General features: G+C 40.8%; 1 protein-coding gene across 6 annotated transcripts in view; it reads right to left on the reverse strand.

Moving 5' to 3' along the window:
- Positions 1-5,172: 5,172 nt before the first annotated feature.
- znf618 (zinc finger protein 618) overlaps positions 5,173-21,922 on the reverse strand; it is a 29,376-nt gene continuing 12,626 nt past the window's right edge. For 5 of the 6 annotated variants that reach the window (XM_080047066.1, XM_080047070.1, XM_080047068.1 and 2 more), the window contains exons 5-14: positions 18,479-18,568; positions 18,034-18,114; positions 17,142-17,231; positions 16,900-16,993; positions 15,539-15,612; positions 14,086-14,130; positions 13,300-13,377; positions 12,170-12,364; positions 10,796-11,904; positions 5,173-10,432 (exon numbers count right to left, since the gene is read on the reverse strand). In XM_080047066.1, the coding sequence (XP_079903192.1) occupies positions 9,884-10,432; positions 10,796-11,904; positions 12,170-12,364; positions 13,300-13,377; positions 14,086-14,130; positions 15,539-15,612; positions 16,900-16,993; positions 17,142-17,231; positions 18,034-18,114; positions 18,479-18,568 (2,405 nt within the window). In that variant the 3' untranslated portion in view covers positions 5,173-9,883. The remainder of the gene's footprint in view (positions 10,433-10,795; positions 11,905-12,169; positions 12,365-13,299; positions 13,378-14,085; positions 14,131-15,538; positions 15,613-16,899; positions 16,994-17,141; positions 17,232-18,033; positions 18,115-18,478; positions 18,569-21,922) is intronic. The other variant, XM_080047069.1, reaches the window with a different exon arrangement.

A 21,922-nucleotide genomic window follows, 5' to 3' on the forward strand; every position in this document is an offset into this window, starting at 1 on the left:
ACTTGTTCTCTTTGGTCCCTCCCCTATGGTCCCTCCCTGAGAATCGGAGCCTCGCTCTGATTGGTCAAAGTGTCAGCTCATGTTAACTTTGACCAATCAGAAATCATATACCCCAGCTTTAACTGAACCATTTTGTTAGGATTCAACCAAACTGGATATTGTGTTTATCAGTTAGCTTTGGAGTTGCTGGTTGGCACTGCCTTTAGGTCCAGGCTAACTGCTTCCCACTGGTTAGTCGTTATGCTAAACTAAGCTAAGCTAAGCTAAGCTAATTAACTACTGGATTTAGTTTCCTATTAAATGTGCTCAGAGGAACTTTCAGTTTGTGTTGATTCTTTCACGCTCTTTGGACAAAAGCGGTAGTGTTTTTACCACGCCAGCTATTGTTTCTGGGTGAGCGTACCCATGACAAAGGCATTAAGAAAAACTATAATAGCATTTGCTGTTACATGTAATTCATGATCATTTGAGGAAAATTAGACAGTTTCAGAAATATTTAAATGTTCCTCGTAAAAAGACGGAGTGGTATCAATCTTAACTGCAAACTCTGGAGAGATTTAAGAGACTTATTTTCCCAAAATATTCACATAGGCCTATTGAATTTTTAAAGTGAGCGAATGCTATGTCAACAATTATTCAAGTCTACATTTCATTGACCAAAAGCAAATAAGTAAAACAAGACACAAACATTGCAGGATTAGAGTTTGCGGCAGGCAAGTTCGAAAACAAGTGCCCAAAGAGATGGGTTGTACATTCTTTTAAAAGCGCATTTCAAATTTCTGTCAGTGCTCTTTTGCATTACTGTAAAACCAATTCCATGCGGAGGGGGACACAGATTGCTAGAGGAAGAGAGAGGAGAAATGGAAGAAAACAAACAGGTCATGAACTGAATTTAAAATTCACTATGTTACAAGTACATGGTATATGTTTTAGCTTAGTGAGCTGTCAACACAGCCCAGGGGAATGTGTCTAACAAGTCATTGCAGGGAAAGAAGTTAGTGCAGCGGAGGGTGAACTGATTGAGCAGCTGAAAACTGTGCAGATGCTACAGAGGAGAGGGAGAAAACAGGTTAGGCAACAACCAAAACAATAAGCAGCAAAAGGAACAAAATTGTATAATAAGCCAATACAGAGGAGTTGATTACTTTCAACTTCTGACATTTTGTTATAATTTCCCAGCCAAATAACACATATCGGTATGTGCAATGTTACTTGTCAAGCCTAAGGTCCTCTTGGTTCAAATTAATTGTAGAACAGAGAAATTATGGCTTTGAAAAAAAAAGAAAAAAGAAACTTAACAAAACGCAGAGTCATGTCGGGAACACAACCACTGATATGCACTGGCAATAACAATGGTTTTCAAGAACCAGCGTCAGCAATACTGAATATGGCAGCAGTTTAGCAAAAAGGGCAATGACGTCATTCCACAAAACAAATAGGCCTGCTTCACCCGATCCCAAAATACATCGGCTTCATATTAAGGGTCTATTTTTCTGATTAGATATCTGTCCTCCTCTTGTCATTGTCTTAAGTCTGTCTGAAAACTGCATGGTTAGGCTGGAGGATGTGCTCCCCAGATCATGACAACGATTAATAAATAATAACGGTGAGATCAGGGGGACATTACTGAAGGGGCTATTTATATCCACAGAGCAAATTTAACCTTGACCTCCTTTTTCACAGTGATGACCACACTTGCCTTCCTCTCAAGCCAAGAGTCAAACATCATATTTTCACACGTCAGCGTCATCTCATAACTCTGACTTAGATATGAAATATTCAAATGCTGCTCATGCCTGCTGTAATAGGCTGTGAAATTCCTCATCACAAGCCTCACAGACTGTGTGCTCTTTGTTTCAGGGAGGATGTTAAACAGTACCTGTGTGTGTGTGTGTGTGTGTGTGTGTGTGTGTGTGTGTGTGTGTGTGTGTGTGTGTGTGTGTGTGTGTGTGTGTGTGTGTGTGTGTGTGTGTGTGTGTGTGTGTGTGTGTGTGTGTGTGTGTGTGTGTGTGTGTTGGTACATATGAGGAGCAGCCAAAAACACTGAAGGCATCATTGATTAGTTTACATCGTATTTGTTTTCTATGTGGCAACTCATAAGACGCCACAAACTCAATCGTTGTGGCCTTTACTGTGGGAAAATAGACTTTGATCTGAGTCGGTGTGTGTGATGTGCGTGCATGTGTGTCTAGAGTGTTTCTGCGGTCAGGTGTGCAGGAGGGAGCAGAGGCAGGTAGGAGGGGGGGGGGGGGGGGACAGACAGGCGCACCGGGTGCCTCTGAGGTCAGGGGCTAGGTGGAGTGTTAGCCGGAACGACACCTGACAGCAACTGGTTCGATGCGCCCTGGCAGTTCTGTACATTCATGTCACTACCGATAAAAGTCAGCAGAAACTCCAGGGCCGGGTCCTCCATACCGGACAAGGATAAAGGAGGATGGGAACACTTCCTTCCGCCTGTCCTTCCCTGTCCCCTCTGATGCTTACCGAGCATACCAATCGGGGACAGCTTGTGAGGGCCATCGGTTGGAAGGGGAGGGGGGTGAAGGTGCCAACCTTGTCATTGAGGTGTGAGCAAAGGCTGCATGGCACCGCCGTGATTTGGACTTGGAAAAACCAAACCTGGACCTGGTCTCTCTCTCTCTCTCTCTCTCTCTTGGTTGTGTAACGGCCAAGGGCAAAATGGAAGTCTACATAACTTTCTCTGTTACTGTAAATGTAGCTGGATCACTACATGTATCTTACTGGGTATCAAATATGTAACTTGACTTTGTGATTGTCTTTTGTAGTGTTTACATGTTTTCCTGCTGCCAGGAGATATATTCAGGCGCTCATGACTTATGTCATTGTCAAAACCCTTTACGTTTATAACTCCAAAATCAACCAAAAACTAAATTCCCTTCCTTCATTATGGAAGGGGAGTTAGACTCCTGATAATATGCATGGTGTATACGGCATCAGCCCCTAAACACAGGCATAGAGGCCAAAATGAAAGCAGAAAATCATTTTGGAATTAGTGTGTGCCAAAACATCTAAGCGTTACACGTCCCGAATGAACATCTTAACCTTGGTTACCTTGAGCTCCACAGGAAGACAGTGTTTTCAGTAATCAAAGTCTACACCTGCACAATATAATGCAATCCAAATGGTTCACTCATGAGGCCTCAGTTTGTGTAGTGTTGCTATACAGGCTTTAAATCATATAGTGATGTTTTTTAGTGTACTCTGCAGCTGATAAAAAGTCAGATACTGCCACCTAGTGTTCACTTACTGGTATTACTGTATTAAGGGAACCCCCTTTATATTCAGCTGCTGTTGCATTCACCACTAGCTCAATGCTGTAAATTACCAAAGTTGATGATTCCATTCCATTTCAGAACAATATTATCCAGTAATGAAATGTTTAACAATTTTTTTATTTTTTTTAACAATTTCTCTGCTTATATGACTTGTTTAGATGTATGCTGATTGCAAAACAGCCTCACAAGCTCCTCCTGATTTTCCTTGAGAAAAGAGCCGATATGCAACTTTTCCTTAACCCAGAATGAAAAGGGAGCATTTGTCCAATGGGCGGCTTTTTTTCCCCATTTAGCTTTTCTAAATGACTGAAAATGAGGGGCGGCTCGCAAATAATTTGTGCTGTAAGCAAAAATAAACTTAGCATGTCACTGTAGTAATAGCTTGTGGAAAGACGTCACCTTCAGCAGTTGGGTTTTGGAGGAAGGGAGGAGTTTTGCATTGTGTGTGTGTGTGTGTGTGTGTGTGTGTGTGTGTGTGTACTTGTATAACTTTTGTTTGAGAACCAATTTGAGTTTTAGACCTTAAGAGCAAGGAATTTTTTGGAAAAGGGATGGCATTCTGGATGGTTCTCACTCTTGGACTGGCCTTTTAAAGGGCTGTTTGAGGGTTAAGAAAAGGGTTCAGGTTAGAATTAGGTCTAGGCTAGGATTTTGTGTAAGGGTTAGGGTTAGGCAATTAGTTTAGGTAAGGGGCTAGGGAATGCATTATGCCAATGAATGTTATCACAAGTATAGCTGTAAAAACATGTGTTTGTTGATGTGTGTGTGCGTGTGTGAGTGTGTTTGTTGTGGGGTGAGGGGGTTGGTGTGTTGCAGGCAAAATTGGGACTCATGTGCTGCGAATTAAGCGTTGGTAGGCAGCCCTTGTGTTGGGAGCAGCAGAGGAGACAAGAGTGCAGGAAGTTTCTGCATGGCTGCAGAACCGCTGCAGCCATGGGCCGGCTGACCTGGGTGCGAAAAGAGGGATAAAGACGTCAAGGCTGTGATGAAGACTTGCTCTTTCCCTCTCTTTCTGTTCTGTCTCTCTACCCCCCCCCCCCTCTTGCCTTTTCGCCCTATCCGTAGCCCCTGTGGAACCCTCGCACGCACCTCTAAGCAGCCTCTGTATATTCACTCTCCACACGAGTCTTAAATGCATGGCTCGGCCCTTACATGGGGCCTCTTTCCCCTCTACATGTGTTTGAGGCTCTCAGCCACTGTGGAAAGCTCTCCTTCATTTCTCTCTAGATGGGAGTCCTCATTTATGCTGAAAATAAGCAACAGACCCTTTTTTTTTTTTAAAGGAGGAAGTTCTCCCGATTCATAAATGTTATCTAAACCTTTTACTTCACCCTCTTTGACCTAAAGAGGGAGTCAGCGATTCTGGAGGAAGCTTATGTCGAAATCACTTTTAGTCAAATTCAGTGAATATCTACCCACGAGATATTCATCCATACTGTGTGTGCACTGAAAGAAAAAAAAGCCTGTTTATTCACAGCCTAGGTTCTGTATGTAAGCAAAATGACCCACTGTAGTGAGCAACATGCCCCTTTACAAAGCCTACGCTATGACACTGTGACTTTTTTTTTTCGAAGCACACAGTACTGAAAGTTAGTGCATCTTGACTGATTTTGACAAAAAGCTTACTCCAGAATCACTGGCTCCAAGTTTATTGGCATTTGAATACTTACCAGGTCCTTCCCCAGCCTTCCTCTGTCAAAACACACACACACACACACACACACACACACACACACACACACACACACACACACACACACACACACACACACACACACACACACACACACACACACACACACACACACACACACACACACACACACACACACACACACACACACACAGAAGCCGCAGTTTGACACAGATTGGAGTTTATTCGCACATCACATACTACAGTGGGTAATGTATTCAAGAAACATTGAACAGCGCTGCAACATATGACACAGGAAAAAAATCAAAAAGAAAAAAAAGATACTGAACCCTTTCTTTGCCATTATATAAAAATAGTGTTGCTACAAAAGTATAAATTAGGCTTACTAATAGGACAACTGAGATCTGAAGCTACACAGGAATCTGCTGCCAAAGTGCGATAAAAAAGACAAAAAGAATAAATCCAAACATATGTTTTTGTTGCATTTTAGCAGAGTATAAAAAGAAGTAATGCCTGTAAGATAGGATGAAAGCAACACTAATTTCTTAACCTGAATTGATAATACGGACTACAACAGAACCGGTTTCCATGTTACCATTCTTATACCATATTTTACAATTTATATCTGAATAAGTTAAAATCCTGAAAACAAAATAAAACTTACAGCGGATTTCAGTTCTTCTAATAACAGTATCTTAAGTTGAGTTTTATATTATATCAAAAAACCTTTTTGAAATGCTACTGTAGAAAATAGAGGTATAATGTTATTGGTGTTCCCTACTGTCACTCTGAAATGAAGGCTCCCCCTTGTGGCGTAAAAACAGCAGTTCTCTTGTACTTTACATAATACATCCTCTGAAAATGGATGTCAACCCATAAACGCCAACCAATGATCGCCCATCGCTACCGCAATCTAGAAAGGTTCAAATTCAGTTTTGGGTCATTTTCTCTGACTCTTTCTTGAGTGTCTTGAAGGTAACGTCTACCAGTGTTTCTCATCAGATGCAAGTGAATCATGTTGACTCTATAACTTTATATATCAGTACTCTTAATAAACGCATGCATATCTGAGATATAATTCTCATTTTAAATCAACAAAAAAGAAACACTATTTCTAAGTAAAATGAAGTCGACATAATTACGTCAACGATGGCATTTTGTCCCAGAGCTTCTTCTATTTAAAATACTTATTTAAAAACTGTAAGAAAAAAACCCTTTTATCAGATTAATTGATCACTGCAAACCGCAACAAAACAATGTACAGTATTATGACTACATCCTTTTGACTAAAGCTAAATTTATTATCAACAGATGATTTCCAATCTTTGAAACGACAACATTACCTTCCGAGTGCTGAGGTAAAACCTTGGGTTGGTACTGAAAAATGAAAACTTAAAATATAATTTACGGCAAATTTCTCTCTTAAAAAAAACTAAGTATAAAAGTGTGATGTGAATCAGTTTGAAAACAGCAGTACACATATGGATTTGAGTTGAGTCATTATCCCCTAAGCCTTACAGATAACAAATTGGATAACCAAATCAACGCAGACACACAATAATAATTCCTTTCACAATCCTTAACATGAAAAAAAAAAACTAAGCAAAAATGACATCTCAATAAACCATTAGAGTGACTTAACAACCCTTCAAAACAAACGTTGTCTTTGCTGACCTCCAGTGGTTTAACTTCTCACTTTGCTGCAGTGATGTACAGTCTCATGACATCACTGTATGGTGCAGCATAGCACATTTCTGAGGTCAGAGGTGAGACAGGCTTTAAACCTTCCAACCAAAGAGGGCAGCAGAACACTGCTTTTCCCCGCCTGGTGTTAAGTTAAAAACATTAAATCAACGCTCTTGATGGAGGTATGGAAAATAGGAAAGGTACACTAATGTTTGATAAACCTGCCCCACACAAAGGGACACGCCACAGACCTGGGTCATAAATAAATGTTGACTGGAGGCGCAATCACTAACTATAAATGGTCTTTGGGGGCAATGCAGCAGTATTTAAGTCTGTTATGGTGATATTGCACAAAACAAAGATGATGCCAAAGGGCTAGAATAGTGACTTCTCCATAAAGGACAGTCACAAAACATAAATTGGATGCTTGAATTTGTCCACCATACAGGCCTCAAGAGAAATGAATGTGAGACTGAGCTAATGTTCGTTGGGAGGATGTGTGGTGTGACCGTACCTTAAAGAGATAAAATGATGTCGTTGTTTTTTAACTGTTGACAGTTAATAGACAATAGGGTAGTGTTTTCATTTATGACCATTACTGTTTAATATTTAACAGTAGTAGAAACATTTTTTTTTTAAATTCTGGCCATATAGTTGGACATATTCCCTGTTTATTCACTTGGAGCATTGGACTGCACTGCACCCTTTAGGATCAAAAGACAATATTTAAGCTGCACCACAGATATTATTATAAACAAAAGCCAAAGGAGTCTCATTACAATACCAGGTATGTCTTCCTGCTCTAGTACGCAGCATACGTTAATACAGTGAATACTTGTGCTTGTGTGCATGTGTTATTGTTGAAATCATTCCTGAACTGTTTTATAAACCAAGATTGCATGTTCAAATCATATAAAAAAAAACTTGGGGACATTGGGATGAAGCACTTCTGTCAATACCACAGTGCATGTCCACATTTGACCACTAGAGGACACCGTTCCCAATCAACAGCCATTAGTCCCTTTGAGTATACACAGGAGTGAATAAAGAAGAAAAAGAAAACTACCAAGATTTAGAAAAGATGGTGAAAAGAAGGCAATTTAACAGCAACTCTAAAAAGGCATGATGTTGGTTCTGACTCTAGGGTTTAAAGTGGTCGCATGAAAAAGACTTAAGGCCCAAAAACAGAGATGACAGAAACTAGTACTTGACTTATTAGTACCAAAGGCAACAAAGATATGTACAGTATTACTTCCATTCATCCAAGTCATTTCAGGAGGTATAAGCTTGGGTAAATGTGTGCTAGAATCCATACAAAAATAAATAACTTGACGGCTTCATTAGCATGCATGTGTCGACTTTAGTGAATGTACTGGCAGAGTTTGCTTCCTCCTTACACCCCCAGTGATGCATTTTTTTTTCCTTTGTTGCAAATGGCACTAACTGTGTTTGGGGTGGAACGCTTTACGCAAAAAGTCACGGTTCAATTCATGCCTCGGCATTGAGGTCAGTTTGGTGTGTTTTTTCGTTACAGTGAAAAAAAAGTGGCGGTGCCTGCTTGGTTGCAGGCATTCCTGAGAAAATCCTGTGGATTTCATGAGCGGAAAAATAATTTATTGTTAATAATTTACTATTAGAGCGTCGTGAACAGTCATTTATAGTAGATAGAGGTGGAAACTATGCCCTGCTATGTTAAAGCTTATTGTCTTAAAAGTGGAAATGTGTAGCTCACATGAGGAAGACAGTGTTAATATTAGAATGATAAATGAGGAAAGAATAAATACAAATAATTATGGTTTTCCTATGTAAAGTCTTTCTAATTAAACTTAAAAATATATAGACACACACATACACACACACACACACACACACACACACACACACACACACAAAGGGCCCATTGGGGAACCACTAAAGGATTTACCATAATGTAATTATGAATGGCTAATGGTATTACTGCTGTTTATGTGACCAAAATTCACAGGCAAAACGTATTCGGTATAAGATGATGTATTGATGCAACTTGTAATTGACTGTAGGTGTCTCTTTTCAAAGAGACACCTTTTCATTAAGCCAGACAAAATGGCCTCTAGATGTCAATATTGTGTAGTGACACACATACAAGCTGGGTTGTCCCATCAAGTATTAATATGTTTTAATATGATGCTATCCTTTTTGTGCATGTAAAAACAAATATTTGCTATGAAAACTCATCCAAAAGCTTCATTGAAATTAAGTTAACATTGTGATACTGGCCCTTCTGTACAAGTCTAGCCATTTGACTTGCATTTCTAGCAGCATAAGACCTCTTGTTTAATAAAAGTAAAAGTACATTTTAGGAATAAAACAAGACTTGGATGATTTTTTCTTTACAATATGTAAAGGATCAAATTGTTCTAAATCTTTCAGCTGTTTTGTCCCCCTTACAATGAAAAATGCATGAAGTGCAGTGAACGCAAACGATCCACAGTAATATTTGAAGCTGCAAAGATTTGGCTGTGTAAGTTACCTGGCCATCTCTTGTGGCTGAATACATTTGAAAATAGATTTGTTTTCTGTCAGGGACACATGTTGGTAAATAATAAACCAAGTACACTTAATTGTCTGAGGTGCTATGGCAGTGAGGATTCACCACTTGTCATTTTTTGTCATACACCAATGCAAATAATCATCCTCCAACATACTGCACATGCTACAGTCCTTACTGCTATATATCTCTCAAAATAAAGTTAGTCAGATAAGTTTTCAGAGGTCTATGACAGGAGTTTAAAGCCGTGAAAACTGACTTTACCTGAAAATGTTGCCATCCAGTGAGAAAAACAGCATTATAGCCTTGTTAGCATTTAGTCATTTAGGCTAGAGTAATTCAAATCACTGGACGTGATTAGACTGAAACTCATCCTGTTGACATGTGCATCCCATACAGAGGGTGGGGTACCAAACAGGACAATCTTTTTAACTGTTAACCGTTCCACCCCTACATTTTATCCACAGTACTTTCCTCTGTATAAAATATGTAATAAGCCATATTGTGTTTATGAGTGTTTGTTTTCAACCTGTACAATGTAAAGCTTCCTGTATATATCTAGTCTGGAGAAGTATACTAATGTCGTCCATACACATTTTTAAGTTTACAGTCTAAAACCTACAGTATATAAATAAAAGTCTTCAGTCATTGGTTTGGAGGTTGGAGGTGAAATGGTTTGGTTGCTTTAGGGTTTGCTTGTTGGGGTTTCTCTCTTAACTCTTAGCCCATGTTGGAGCGAAGGAAAATGAGTTTGTTCATCTCTTCGGCTGTGACCTGTTGCCTCCTCTTCATAGCCAGGCTCTGCTCACACACAGTCACACACTCGCTGCGTATGCCCACGGCCGGCACCGCAAGCAGCCACAGGGCCAGGCGAGCCAGCTTGGGGAACTTGTCGACCACCGCCGAGCTCCAGTACTGGAAGAGGTCAGGTGTGCCTTGGAGGAGAGGCTCGGCGAGGTATTGAAAAATCTCTTTTCTGACTTGGCTGTGACCCTCGTCCTTACCGGAAACTGTGCAAGAGGAGGAGGTCCCCCGTGAGACGCCTCCATTGTTCCCCCCTCCCTCCACGCGGGTTATCTTAGGGGCCGGTGGGCCGTCGGTGTCGCGCTCCTCGGCCCCTAAACCTCCGCCACCACTCATACCTCCATCCCTGCTCTCAGAAGCCATCTCGCACGCACGGGAGATGATGTCCTCGTGCTGGTAGGCCGGTACCGTGCGCAGCTTGAGCTGAGGGTCGAGGACCATGGCCACCTGGTGGGCTCGTTCCACCTGGGAAAGAGAAGCAACGTTTCAATCACTGACAAGTCCTTCCTTAAAAGTGAGCTTTTTTGATAAACATTTATTAATAGCTCATGGTTTTCATGTCAATATAAATCTTATTAGGGTAATAAGAAATTAGGGTTTGAGTTCTTGAACAGCTGATTTTTAGATTTTTGAGTGACACAGGAATTTCATGGGGAGTAACATGCTTCGATATTGGGGTACTGAAACAAAGTGCTGAAACTCTGGAATTTAATCTGCATTGGTAGATTTCAACAAAACCTACCTAACCTTTTTCTCAAAGAATTTCAGTAATTTAAAAGGGAATCATATCATTTTGACAGTTCATTTTTAGTTATACCAGTTCAGTACCTTGAAGTTTTCCTTTAGTGCTTCTAGGAAGTAGTGGCAGAGTTTGCTAGCTGTGCCGGTTCCAGCCTCCCCAGCTTTTGATGTGAAGAACTTCTCCAGGCGCAGGTAGACGGGCAGCACCTGCTGTAAGGTGGGTCTTCTCTGGCTGCTCAGCTCCAGAGCTGCCAGACGCAGAGGGGCCAGCAGGCAGGCCAGCGTCCCCAGCAGATGCTTATTGAGACCTTGAAGGATCGGAGCCGTGGCCTTACTGCGCCCGTAAGCCTCAATGATCTGTTCAAAGTGGACGTGGACCTGCAGCAGAGCTTCGGCCATGCGGTCCCAGCAGGGAGGGTTGGGGCATTGTGCGGGGCTGCCCTGTGCTCCCTCCTCTGTTGTGCTTGTGGACGAGTTGGTGCTCTGTTCCTCACGTAGGGCCAGAGAGGAGGAGGAGGAGGAGATCTCTCTGCACGTTGAGAGAAGCTCAGCCAGCTCGTGAAGACCTCGAGCCTGGAGACTGCGCTTCCCTAGAACGGCCTGGACCACTGCACCCAGTGAACAGCCGGCGCATCTCAGGCATATCCTGCTGCGCCCGCCACCTCCACCACTAAGAGGGGATCCTGAAAGCCCTGCTCCAGACACCCTAGGCTCTGAGACATACACGGTGCGGATGTCTGACATCACAAACTCAGACAGCACATTCTGCACCCAGTGGTGAACCTGATCGGGGGTCTCCCTCAGCTCGGCCTCCCTCACACCCAGCACGTAGCGCTTGAGCCTGGAGCCCTCCACCTGATAGGCTGTTAGCACGTAGCAGGCGTCTGGGCCGGTTGTCTGGGAGTGGCAAGTGACGGCGATGCCAAGTGAGGCATTTGAGCCCAAAGCGCACGTGACTTTGACTTTGACTTGGTTGTACATGCGGGGCAGCTGGCGCAGTGCCAAGGCACTCATGTTGCCAAAAGCATCGCGGGTGGAGTAGGCGCCGTGACGGGCCCCCGTGTCCACTAAGGTCTGTGCCAGCTTGAGGAAGTCCTTGCTGTTGAGCACGTTTAGCATGTTCAGATCTGTACACATTACCCGTAACAGGCGCTCCGCCACCTGCTGCCGCTCCTTCTCAGGTAGTCCGTTATTCTCTGTCAACACAGACAGCAGAAGAATGAAAAGAAGAGGTGTTCATTTATTTATTTTTTTTACAATTTGGAAGAAAACACTGGTATGTTTGAAGGGAAAAGGAAATACTAAATCATAGAAAATGACAATGACAATTAATCTTCTTAACCACCTCAGGATGCTGGGCCCTCTATAGTAATTCACTTGCAATAATTTGCAAACAGCACAGTGGCCCTCTATCTACACGGTTGTTACTGGTGTGTGACTGAAGTCGGTGCCAGTACTTACGGATGAGCGTGTGGTTTCTCTGGGTGACACTTTGAGGCTGGATTTGAACTTTAACTGAGGAATGGGTCTGTGCTTGAGCTGGAGCTGAAACTAGAGCCGGAGCCTGAGGCTGAGTCACTCTCCACAGCGACTCCTGAGGACCAGAGGCGGAGGAGGCTTTGGGAGAGTCCCCTTTGGTGTGGTTCTCATTGTCCGCTGGTAAAAAGATACACAAATGGAACATCAGGCAAAAGGCAGAAAATATTGTATGGATTTATCTGGGGAAATTGTTAAGTTTTCAGTGAAGAAAAATAAAGAAATAATCAAATTATGACACAACAACAAACAAGAAAACATAGAAATATATAACTTAGCCTTCCTCATTAACAATGTGTGCCTTCAAAAACGAGCTACGCAAGTTCAAACAAAGAAGTTCAACTGAATTGTTTTCTCTGTCATTTCTCACATAAGATTAACCTTTTAACTCTTGCAACAACGTACATCATTAAATGAAGTGAGTCACAAACAAACCAAAAAACGCCAAAAAAAAAAATCCATGATCATTTATTATCTAGTGTAATGATACTTGGTTTGCATTGGTGAAGCCAAAACAGTTTAGTAAAAATGCCCAGATGATAACTGGGCATAATTCTGCATGCGAAAACAGGTGACATGATTCATACACACTGCACCTCAGTCGTTTATCAAGTAAAATACGAATCATTTGGGTGCTTGTTTGCTATCCTTGTTTTTTTATACCATTAGAATGTGTTTTATGCAACAATGTTTCATGACTTTCAACTGTGGTTGCTTGAGGTAGGAATTGGTCTACTACTAAATGATGTATTACTCAATTGAATAATCTGAAGACAATGCACGTAGTATGTATACACCCACTAAAGGCCTCACTGAAGCTTTATGCAACAAAACCTGACGCACCCAGCAGCCTCAGAACCAGATCTGCAACAACCCTCCATTACAACAATATTTTACTTGGAACTCCATGTACAAATGTTGCATTGTTTGCATTAATTCAATGCCAACACCTCAATAAATAATTGCAAAATGGTGTGAGATCATACAGACTTTTCACATGCAGTGCAGCCACCGAGGGGTGTGATCACTTTATGCGTTTGTAGTCGTGGACTCACCGGCGTGTGACTGCATGTGCTCCAGCAGGTTGTTGTAGAACTGGAACTGGATGCCACAGGCACCACAAGTGTAGGGTTCTAAAGAAATCACAAGGCCCAGATGACCGTTGACTCTTTGCCAGAAGGACAAAATGAATACACTGTGTATCTGTCCATCAACTAGCCTCCATTAGCCCTGACCTACACTGGAACAGCCGCTCTAAAAATTCAGTTCCAAGATGTTCCAGTGTGATATTTTTTTGCAACCCATAGTGAATAGGTTTTATATGTGGGTGTGTCCCGGTATGACTCTAGAGGCCTTTTGTTGCATGTTATCCACCCTAAATATCTCTCTAATTTTCTGTTCGTTTTCTACTGTATCCCGTCTAATAGACAAAACGTAATAAACAAATAAATGTCCACATCTTTAAATAAATGCATTAAAGAATGTGCCGAAATGTAACACCAATCTTTGTCCATCAAAAGAAAACCTTGTAACAGTAGGAGTCAGCCGATTCTGCGTGATTCAGTCGTTACGACACACAGCCATGTCTGAACACAATGCAGAGGTAGAAGACCAATGTATACAGTCCTGTTCAGACAAGCCCTTGTGATAATAAAGCTAAATGCAGAAAATATATGTATCACAACGGATTACAGAGAAACCTTTTGAACCAAACATTGACGGATTAACTAAACTGAAACATACCCAGAAAATAAAAAAGGTGAAATTAGATGGAAGGAGGAGGAGGAAGAGGCAGCATGCGTAATTTCTGTACTGAGCAGGGAAGGTGGGGTTGGACTTACTCTGGGGTGTAGGGAATGAAGCGGCCACCAGGGGGCTCGGAGTTCCTGAGGACAAGAGAGGATTGGAAGGGAGTTAAACTACAGGCAAAAATGGGCCAGGCAAAAATGGGCCATTCTCTGTCGCTCCCCTTCCCTTGTTTGTTCAATCAGTGCCTTCAGTGTCCAATGGTATTTCCTTAAAAAGGCATGCAGTTTGTTATAAAACAGCATCTACTCTATACTTTTATGATTTGTTACCATGGTTTGTTACAGATCATTTAAACCCCCCGCTAACCCAAATCCACAAAATCCTTCTCACTATGTGATTTGGGGAGTTAGTCGCATGATAGTAAGCATCAGAAAAGAGCTAGGTATAAAATCAATCCAAATTAAAAACATATTATCATTTAAGTTTGATAAACTTTATAGAAATTCGGTTTAGATTAGGCGGGCTATGCTCTGGTTCTTATGACACAGTAGGTATTTTAAACCAATCACGACAGTTCTCCGCCCGGACATTCTATAAAAACAATGACTGTTGCCATGGAGACCGGTTGATACGGCCACGCCCAAACACTCGTTTCAAACGGTCTAGAGACAGTAAAAAAGCTGTTGTTTTAACTACGCTTTATAATATTAATAAACATTTATTTTCAATCGGATTGTTGTATAAGCACCCAACTTTGATATCATACATTTATTTTAACTAATTTAGATCATGTCTCCAGAGGCTTTAAGAGACCTTTAAAATGTATCATGGGCAGATGGTGATGTTACCTCTACACAATAAATTTATAAACTTATTAATTACGGGTACTTATTGATCGATTCAAGCACCAGGAAAACAACTTGGCAAAACCACTGAAAGACTAACGCAAAACTGTCAAATAGGTGGTGATCTTTTACAACACAGCTATGTTTGGGTTACTAAACTGCATCTGTTTTCAAAGCCAAAGGTGATCCAACAAATTATTCAACATTTTCAGGTCTGAGTGTGGAGTAGATTATTGATAATAGAACTTCATATGGTAAGAATTGATGCGAGGTAGGTCACGCAAACCTCTTTACACATCCTCTACTTAAAGCTGGGGTGGAGAATTTGGGACGAAAATAGCAGTTGGGATAGAAATTTAAATCCAAATACCTCAACCGCTCCACTTGTTCTCTTTGGTCCCTCCCCTATGGTCCCTCCCTGACACGCTCTACACCAACAACGTCGGTGCCAAAGTGAATAGACAGTCCCAACAGCCAATAAGAACAGAGAATCGGAGCCTCGCTCTGATTGGTCAAAGTGTACCGCTCATGTTAATTTTGACCAATCAGAAATCACATACCCCAGCTTTAACCTCCATCTCAATTGTCAGTCCGGGCAACTGAAAATACTTTACGTTGTTATAGTGGGAAATGATGCATTAAAACATAAATAACGCACACATATACACCTCCGCAGCTCCACATAAAATAAGTGACTCACCGCTTGAATTCTGCGAGCTGTTTGTGTCAACCAGACTAGACTGAATAGCACTTTCCAGTTTCCGCCTGAAAGGACTGCCTGCAAGTGAAAACACAGGGGAAACAGTGAAAGACATCCCATGCTAAATGTTTTGATATATATTTTTTTTATTCAAGCCATTAATCCACACAACAGTTAAGATGGAGCAAAGTCGATGTATTTATCTTAGCTTGCCGCAATCACACTAACAGCCTTGAGAAAGGATCAAAATGTTCATATTACATTTAAATATGGATTTAATTCCTTCTTGTCATTCCATATTTCTGACCCAATTCTCAGATGTGAGTGTGTGCCATTCCTTAAATAGTTCTTTATGGCAGAGTGCTTCTTAACAGAAAGAAGGTTGGAGGACTAGACCAAAGTACTAATGTGAGTTTTGGTAGATGTGGAGAATCTGTGCTTTTGAATGTTTTCAAACATAATTAAAAATGTTTAGGATCTTGAGGCAATCAGATTGAAAAGATTCATAACAAGAAAAAAAACTTCAATGTATTATTAATTAAATTGTGCAATTAAACGAAAGGTTAATAGTTTCCAGCAAGGTTGCCACAAATACCATGTTAAGGTCACCCAGAACCTTACATTCAATCTCTTAAGTTTCTCCAATATCCATTTTTCCACTGGCTAAGTAAAGCATACTTCAAACGTAGTGAGGCATGCTTTTATGAATTTCAAACACACCCTTACTGCAGTGACTATGAAACTATTGTGACGGTCCCTGCCTTCAAATGTAGCAATGCCATAAGCATAGTAAACCGACAGGCTGCACTTCTCTGGTCAAGCAAGTGACATAGTGCCATTTATTTAAAAAAAAAAAAATTGTTCAACAATACAGACAATATAGGTGAGCAGATAAGTGTTTTAATCTTTCAATTTGTGATACAAGCATGAAAATTGGCATGAGCAATCTCCATGGGTCACTTGACAAGAAAATTGTCAAGAGAATTAAATGAACAAAAAAATAATAATGAATGAAAAAAGCCAAAACATTTCTATGAGACATTTTCAAATTCACAATTTCAAATGACTCGGACAATTTTCTTGTCAAGTGACCCATGGAGAATTCTCATGCCAATTTTCACGCTTGTATCATCAACTGAAAGATTCTGACGAAAATAAGCACTTAACCGCTCCACTAATAGGGGTTTGGTTTCTGATCATGTGTACTAGGTTGTTATGTGTTTTTCGGTGTGTGTGTGTGTGTGTGTGTGTGTGTGTGTGTGTGTGTGTGTGTGTGTGTGTGTGTGTGTGTGTGTGTGTGTGTGTGTGTCTGTGTGTGTCAAGACTACTGAAAGAAATGTAGAATAAATTAAAAAGTATACTTGCTTTTCATTTTAGCAGCTTGACTGTGGCCAAATTTACTCATATCAATGCCAGCAATTTCCGGTACCCGTGATGCCTTCATATCAAAGGAGCCTACATCAAGATGAATTGACATTGTCAGCTCAACACTCAAATCCAGATAGTTGTAAGTATTTAAAACAAAATTCCAAAACTGCAGGTTTATAGGTTATATTTTCTACAAAAAACATTGCAGCTTTAAGCGGCAACTTATCGGGCTCACCCATTGGTGTGTGAAGAGCAACATGCTCCTGGTATGGGTTGAAATACTTGTACTGCTTCCCACAGAACTCACAAACATAGCTCCCAGTTTCTGCAGACAAGAAACACACACAATAAACAATGGTTCCATCAAAATCCATGTTACTGGTAAAACCTGAATCATATCAATTTATAAACTATAATAGTTTGTTGGATTAGTTGTGTTCAATGAAATAAAATAAAAAAGGGGAGAGCTTAATTTTGACAATCTTATTTCAATAGGTAGAAGCAGGAAAAAGAGGTCCTAACAGACTGGAAAAGAGGAAGGTGCAGGTGATTCTGATCGAATCTTTTTTTCCAGACAGAAAATTCTGAAAGTTTACATTTAGCAATACCCCCAATAACATCAAAACACCGGGGGCCACCCTGCATAGTGCATGGAGGTTCATCGTATACCCCGATCAGTAGGAGTCATAAGTGCAGTGACAAGTGCAGGCTTCCCACCTGCGAACACTGCCAACTGTGTTTGAAGGGACACCCGCTGCCGCCGGTTGAACCCGCGGTCTCTGCGGAGGAGGGCGAGTGCTTTTTCCCCTGCGAAGGAGGACTTTTGGACTCATGTTCTGAAATCTTTCCAGTGTGAAATTAGCTCATATGCTTAATGTTTATTCTAACATGGGTCATAACCATGACTTAAGGTCTTTGATTACAAGCTATGTCCAATAAGCTGATCCCGCCACAGGTGACCTTCAAGCTGTCAATTTGTATGGCATGTTAAGAACAAGCAAAGGTATGATGTATGCACCAAAAATCTAGGAGGGTGTGATAATTTGCTGCTTAAGTAACGTGTATGCGTGGTATATTTTGTATTGTATCTGTGTGAAACTGAAACAAAGTGCATTGAACAGTCTTACTTGGTCCAATTTTTTGGTAGGGTTCAACTGGCTCCTCCTCTTTAAGGCCATCCACAGGTAACATTACCTGTTCATACGGATCTGAGAAGAATGGGGGATTGATGTGAGGAAGAAAAAGAAATGGACAATTTGTTTAATTTACAGAATTCTATACATATGTATCATAAAACTTAATGTGACTGTACATTTCATAAATCTCACACATCCACTGAAACAAGAACTAGCCTGACAGACTGTTATATGGGTCAGACCGTTGTTCATTTCAAAGTGTATTTTGTTTCTTATTTACTCTGATTTTGTTGCTGCTGTAGGAAGTAGAAATTGAGCAGCGACTGGACAATGTGTAATGGGAAGTTCTCTTATGAATGGCTTTCTAGTTCAGGTCTTGGAGTCTCCAAAGAAATAACAACATTGTCATGCGAATTGTCCAGAAACCTCTGCTTACCGTCAACTGCATGCAGGTCACGATGCTCCTGGAAGCAGCTGTAGTATTTATACTTCTTGCCACAGATGTCACAGGAGTAACGGAAGCTATCTATAGGTGAAAAGGAAGAGAAAGGGCAGCATTGCTTATTAAGTTCAAATAGTGTTATATGTTAAACATAATATAAAGTCCTAAAGAATGAAATTGGAAACTGTTCTTGCGTTTGTATTTGAAATGTGTCAGATTGTACGTAATGCCAGCAAATGATCTAAACTAGATTATCTGAACTGTCATACTCATACTGAAAATGTCATCCCATCCATGTGCCTTTATATTGAACCTTGGCTGCTATTTTTCCCAGGTATATTGAGGGCTAAGGGAGATAAAGGACAAATAATGCAGATTACTTTGACTGTAACATTGCATTTGATGTTGTTGCAGTGGGAAGCATTGTGCAGTCTGGTGGCTGTTGACAAGAACACCTAAACCGCTCTTGGCACGTCGACCAACTGAAATCATATCTAAAGGAAATCTGTTGCATAAACAGAATGGTACAGAGAAACTGTGAGACAAAATCAATTTCCAGCCCCCTAAACCAGTTGGTTCCAGTCTTCTCTCAATAATAATATGTCTGCCTGATGCGGCCCCAGCAGAAGGCCCCCTCACCTTACACACCCATGTGACAAATGTTATATCATTTAGCAGTAGAACGGCAACTTCTATGTTTTCTCCAGTCCACTCTGATTCTGTTTCTTCAATCAGCAGCATTCCTGGCTGAATTCCTGAGGCATTTCAAAGATGTATTGAAATACTGTCCAACATATTTATAACAGAACATAAAATATTCTGCTCCGGACTGATTTTTTGTCCTCATGATCTCTGGCCATGCTGTCCTAGAAACGTGATATAAGAGGTGCCAAAAAAGCCAACAGTGTGTTTCTCCACTTCCCAGCAAGTGTCAGTACAATTCATGCTTAATTGGCAACAAGGAAATACGGCTACAAAAGTGATTATTAGGGTGCCTAACTGTAATTGCATTTATAGCACCCCAGGGCTCCAATACCATTCTTATTCTATAATAACACCACCAATTAAAGTCGATAAAACTATTTTACACAAATCAGTGGAGTGCTAGTATTTGTCAGTGTAATTAAAGCTCAAATAACATCATTGCTCCAGGCATAGGTGAGGACACATTCTGAGTAAATCAATTACACAGCAAAAACAAAGATAACGTGCTTTTGGATGCCTGATCCTTGCAGGTTGAACTTGTGTCATAAGTTTAATGTTCTCCTTTTTACACATGTTGTTACACAGCCACACACACATACTCCCAATCTGCAACAAGACCACAGCGGGTGTGTGTATGTAGAAAATCTCACTAGGGGAGAACGGGGGAATGTGAGACATCTAGGTAATGGAACACATTTTTGGTCATGTGAGAATTATGTTTTCAAGCCATTCTCATTTCCCCTTGGCCACGAAGGAGAGGACCTCATGGTACTGTTGTAAGCATGTTTTTTTTCACAAACATATTGTTTTTGCATGTCTGTTGTGCCAAAGCAAATTGATTCAGGTAGAAAAACTTCTATCATACATGTTGATGAACAACATATAAAACCATGTGATGATGCTAGCTGAAGATTAGCCTGAATTGCTAAGAGAGGTAGTTTTTTCTCAAATTGTAGCGGTGGGGTAAAGTGAGGCAAATGCTGTCGGGTAAAGTGAGACAATGTCTGTGACCCATTTAAATTAATCCATTATATTTAAGGTAGCAAGGAGACTAGTTTGAATAAGACAAAAGACAATGTGGGCCAGAGGTGGGGGTTGAATGGTTGAAGGGGTGTCCGCAAGGGCCTGGTTTGTGGGGGACATGAGAGTGACCTTTAACATCAATGGACTCTAAGTAATATGTTTTTATTCAATGAATGATCCCAATAAAACAAATGCAGACAAATATTTGTAGTCTTACTTTCAGCATGATTCCAAAGAGATATTCTTGGATAATGAATGTATATGGAGCCAGGTTTTGCAAAAAATCCTGCTGTACCATGTCATATTGACTAGTTTGTTGATGCAGCAGGGGTGCCAACTCAGGGGGCTCCAGCAAAAAAAACAGACACAGGCTCGTCTAGCAAAGAAGTTGAACCTAGCTAAACACAATGCATTGTCATCTGGCAAGCTGCGTCTGCCAATCAGAGTAAAAACACACATTCCTGGTATGTTACTTGTAAAGTGAACACAGTGTTTTTACCAGGCTATCAGCACCGCCAAACAAAGATAAATAGGTTATCAGTGTGAACACTTTCTTTTACAGTGCAATTAGTATAAACCTGTGAAGTGTGTTGGCTTCCATGATCTTTAAGTCAAACTACACTTCCTGGTTTGCATGTTATTGTCTCTCCAGAACCTGATGCAGCAGCACACCCCCAACTGGTGCATATTTTTGATGCAGGGCTGTTTTTGGTCTTAACTCCCACCGAGTCAGAAATACCGAAAGTTTGCACTAGCGGGGCTCTCAAAATATTCCCTTCCAGCTCCAAGAACTCCTCCACAACAACACTACAGCCTGCGTTTCAAAGTTCTCCCATGCCCACACTCCTTTTACAGAGAGGGATATTTTAAAAACCATACTAACTCATAACTGGAAAATCCAGGCTTATTGTATCAGTTGGCCTGACTTAATTGTTATCAGTTGGTTTGAAAATACAGGCTTGTAATGATTTAGGGTAAGTTGCTATAGTAACCAATCAACACTTCTGGTGTTAAGCAGGCTGAAAGTCAAGGTTAGAATAATGCCATATCTTCAGCTTGTTGTGAGCTTTACACTTCTTTTGATTACTGAAAATATAAAACCAATTTTATTCCTCCTAAGGCTTATGTATTTATACTTAATTTAAAGCTTCTAAAAAAGTAATAAATAGCCTCAGCTTGTTCTATCTTTACTTGCTGCCACAATTCCTTTGAGCTGCTTGGACTGCTCATAGAAGCAAGTTATATTCAAAATATACTTAAATTGGCATGCCAGTCTTTATCCAGTATGAATTCTTAATATGTGGTGTCAACCAAAAATGCTTTACAGCATGTTCCATCCTCTTAAGAGTTCAATCTATCAGCACTCTTTTTTTCTTGCAAAGCAGCTTCTCTGGCCTACTTATTAACATTGCCACTGCCACACTGCGTTTGTATTCCTCTTACAGAGAAAAGAGTTGATAGTGTTGCCTTAGAGCGATGTGCACATTAATGTAATGATAGCCCAGAGTGCGTTTAGGAAGCTTTATAAATAACTCTAAAGTATTACTCTGAGGTGGGAGTATTTTTAATCCTAATCCAATTTACAATGTGATTCATTATTGTGATTTTAAGATGGCTGCTGAAAAGGGCCCGTGGCACATGATGGATAATGTATTTTAAGAGCAAAATGTGGATGTTGCCTTACAGGTACTTGATGTTAACTTTAGCCTG

Source organism: Ammodytes marinus, assembly GCF_949987685.1.
Source record: "Ammodytes marinus genome assembly, chromosome: 18".
Taxonomy (NCBI): Eukaryota; Metazoa; Chordata; class Actinopteri; order Uranoscopiformes; family Ammodytidae; genus Ammodytes; species Ammodytes marinus.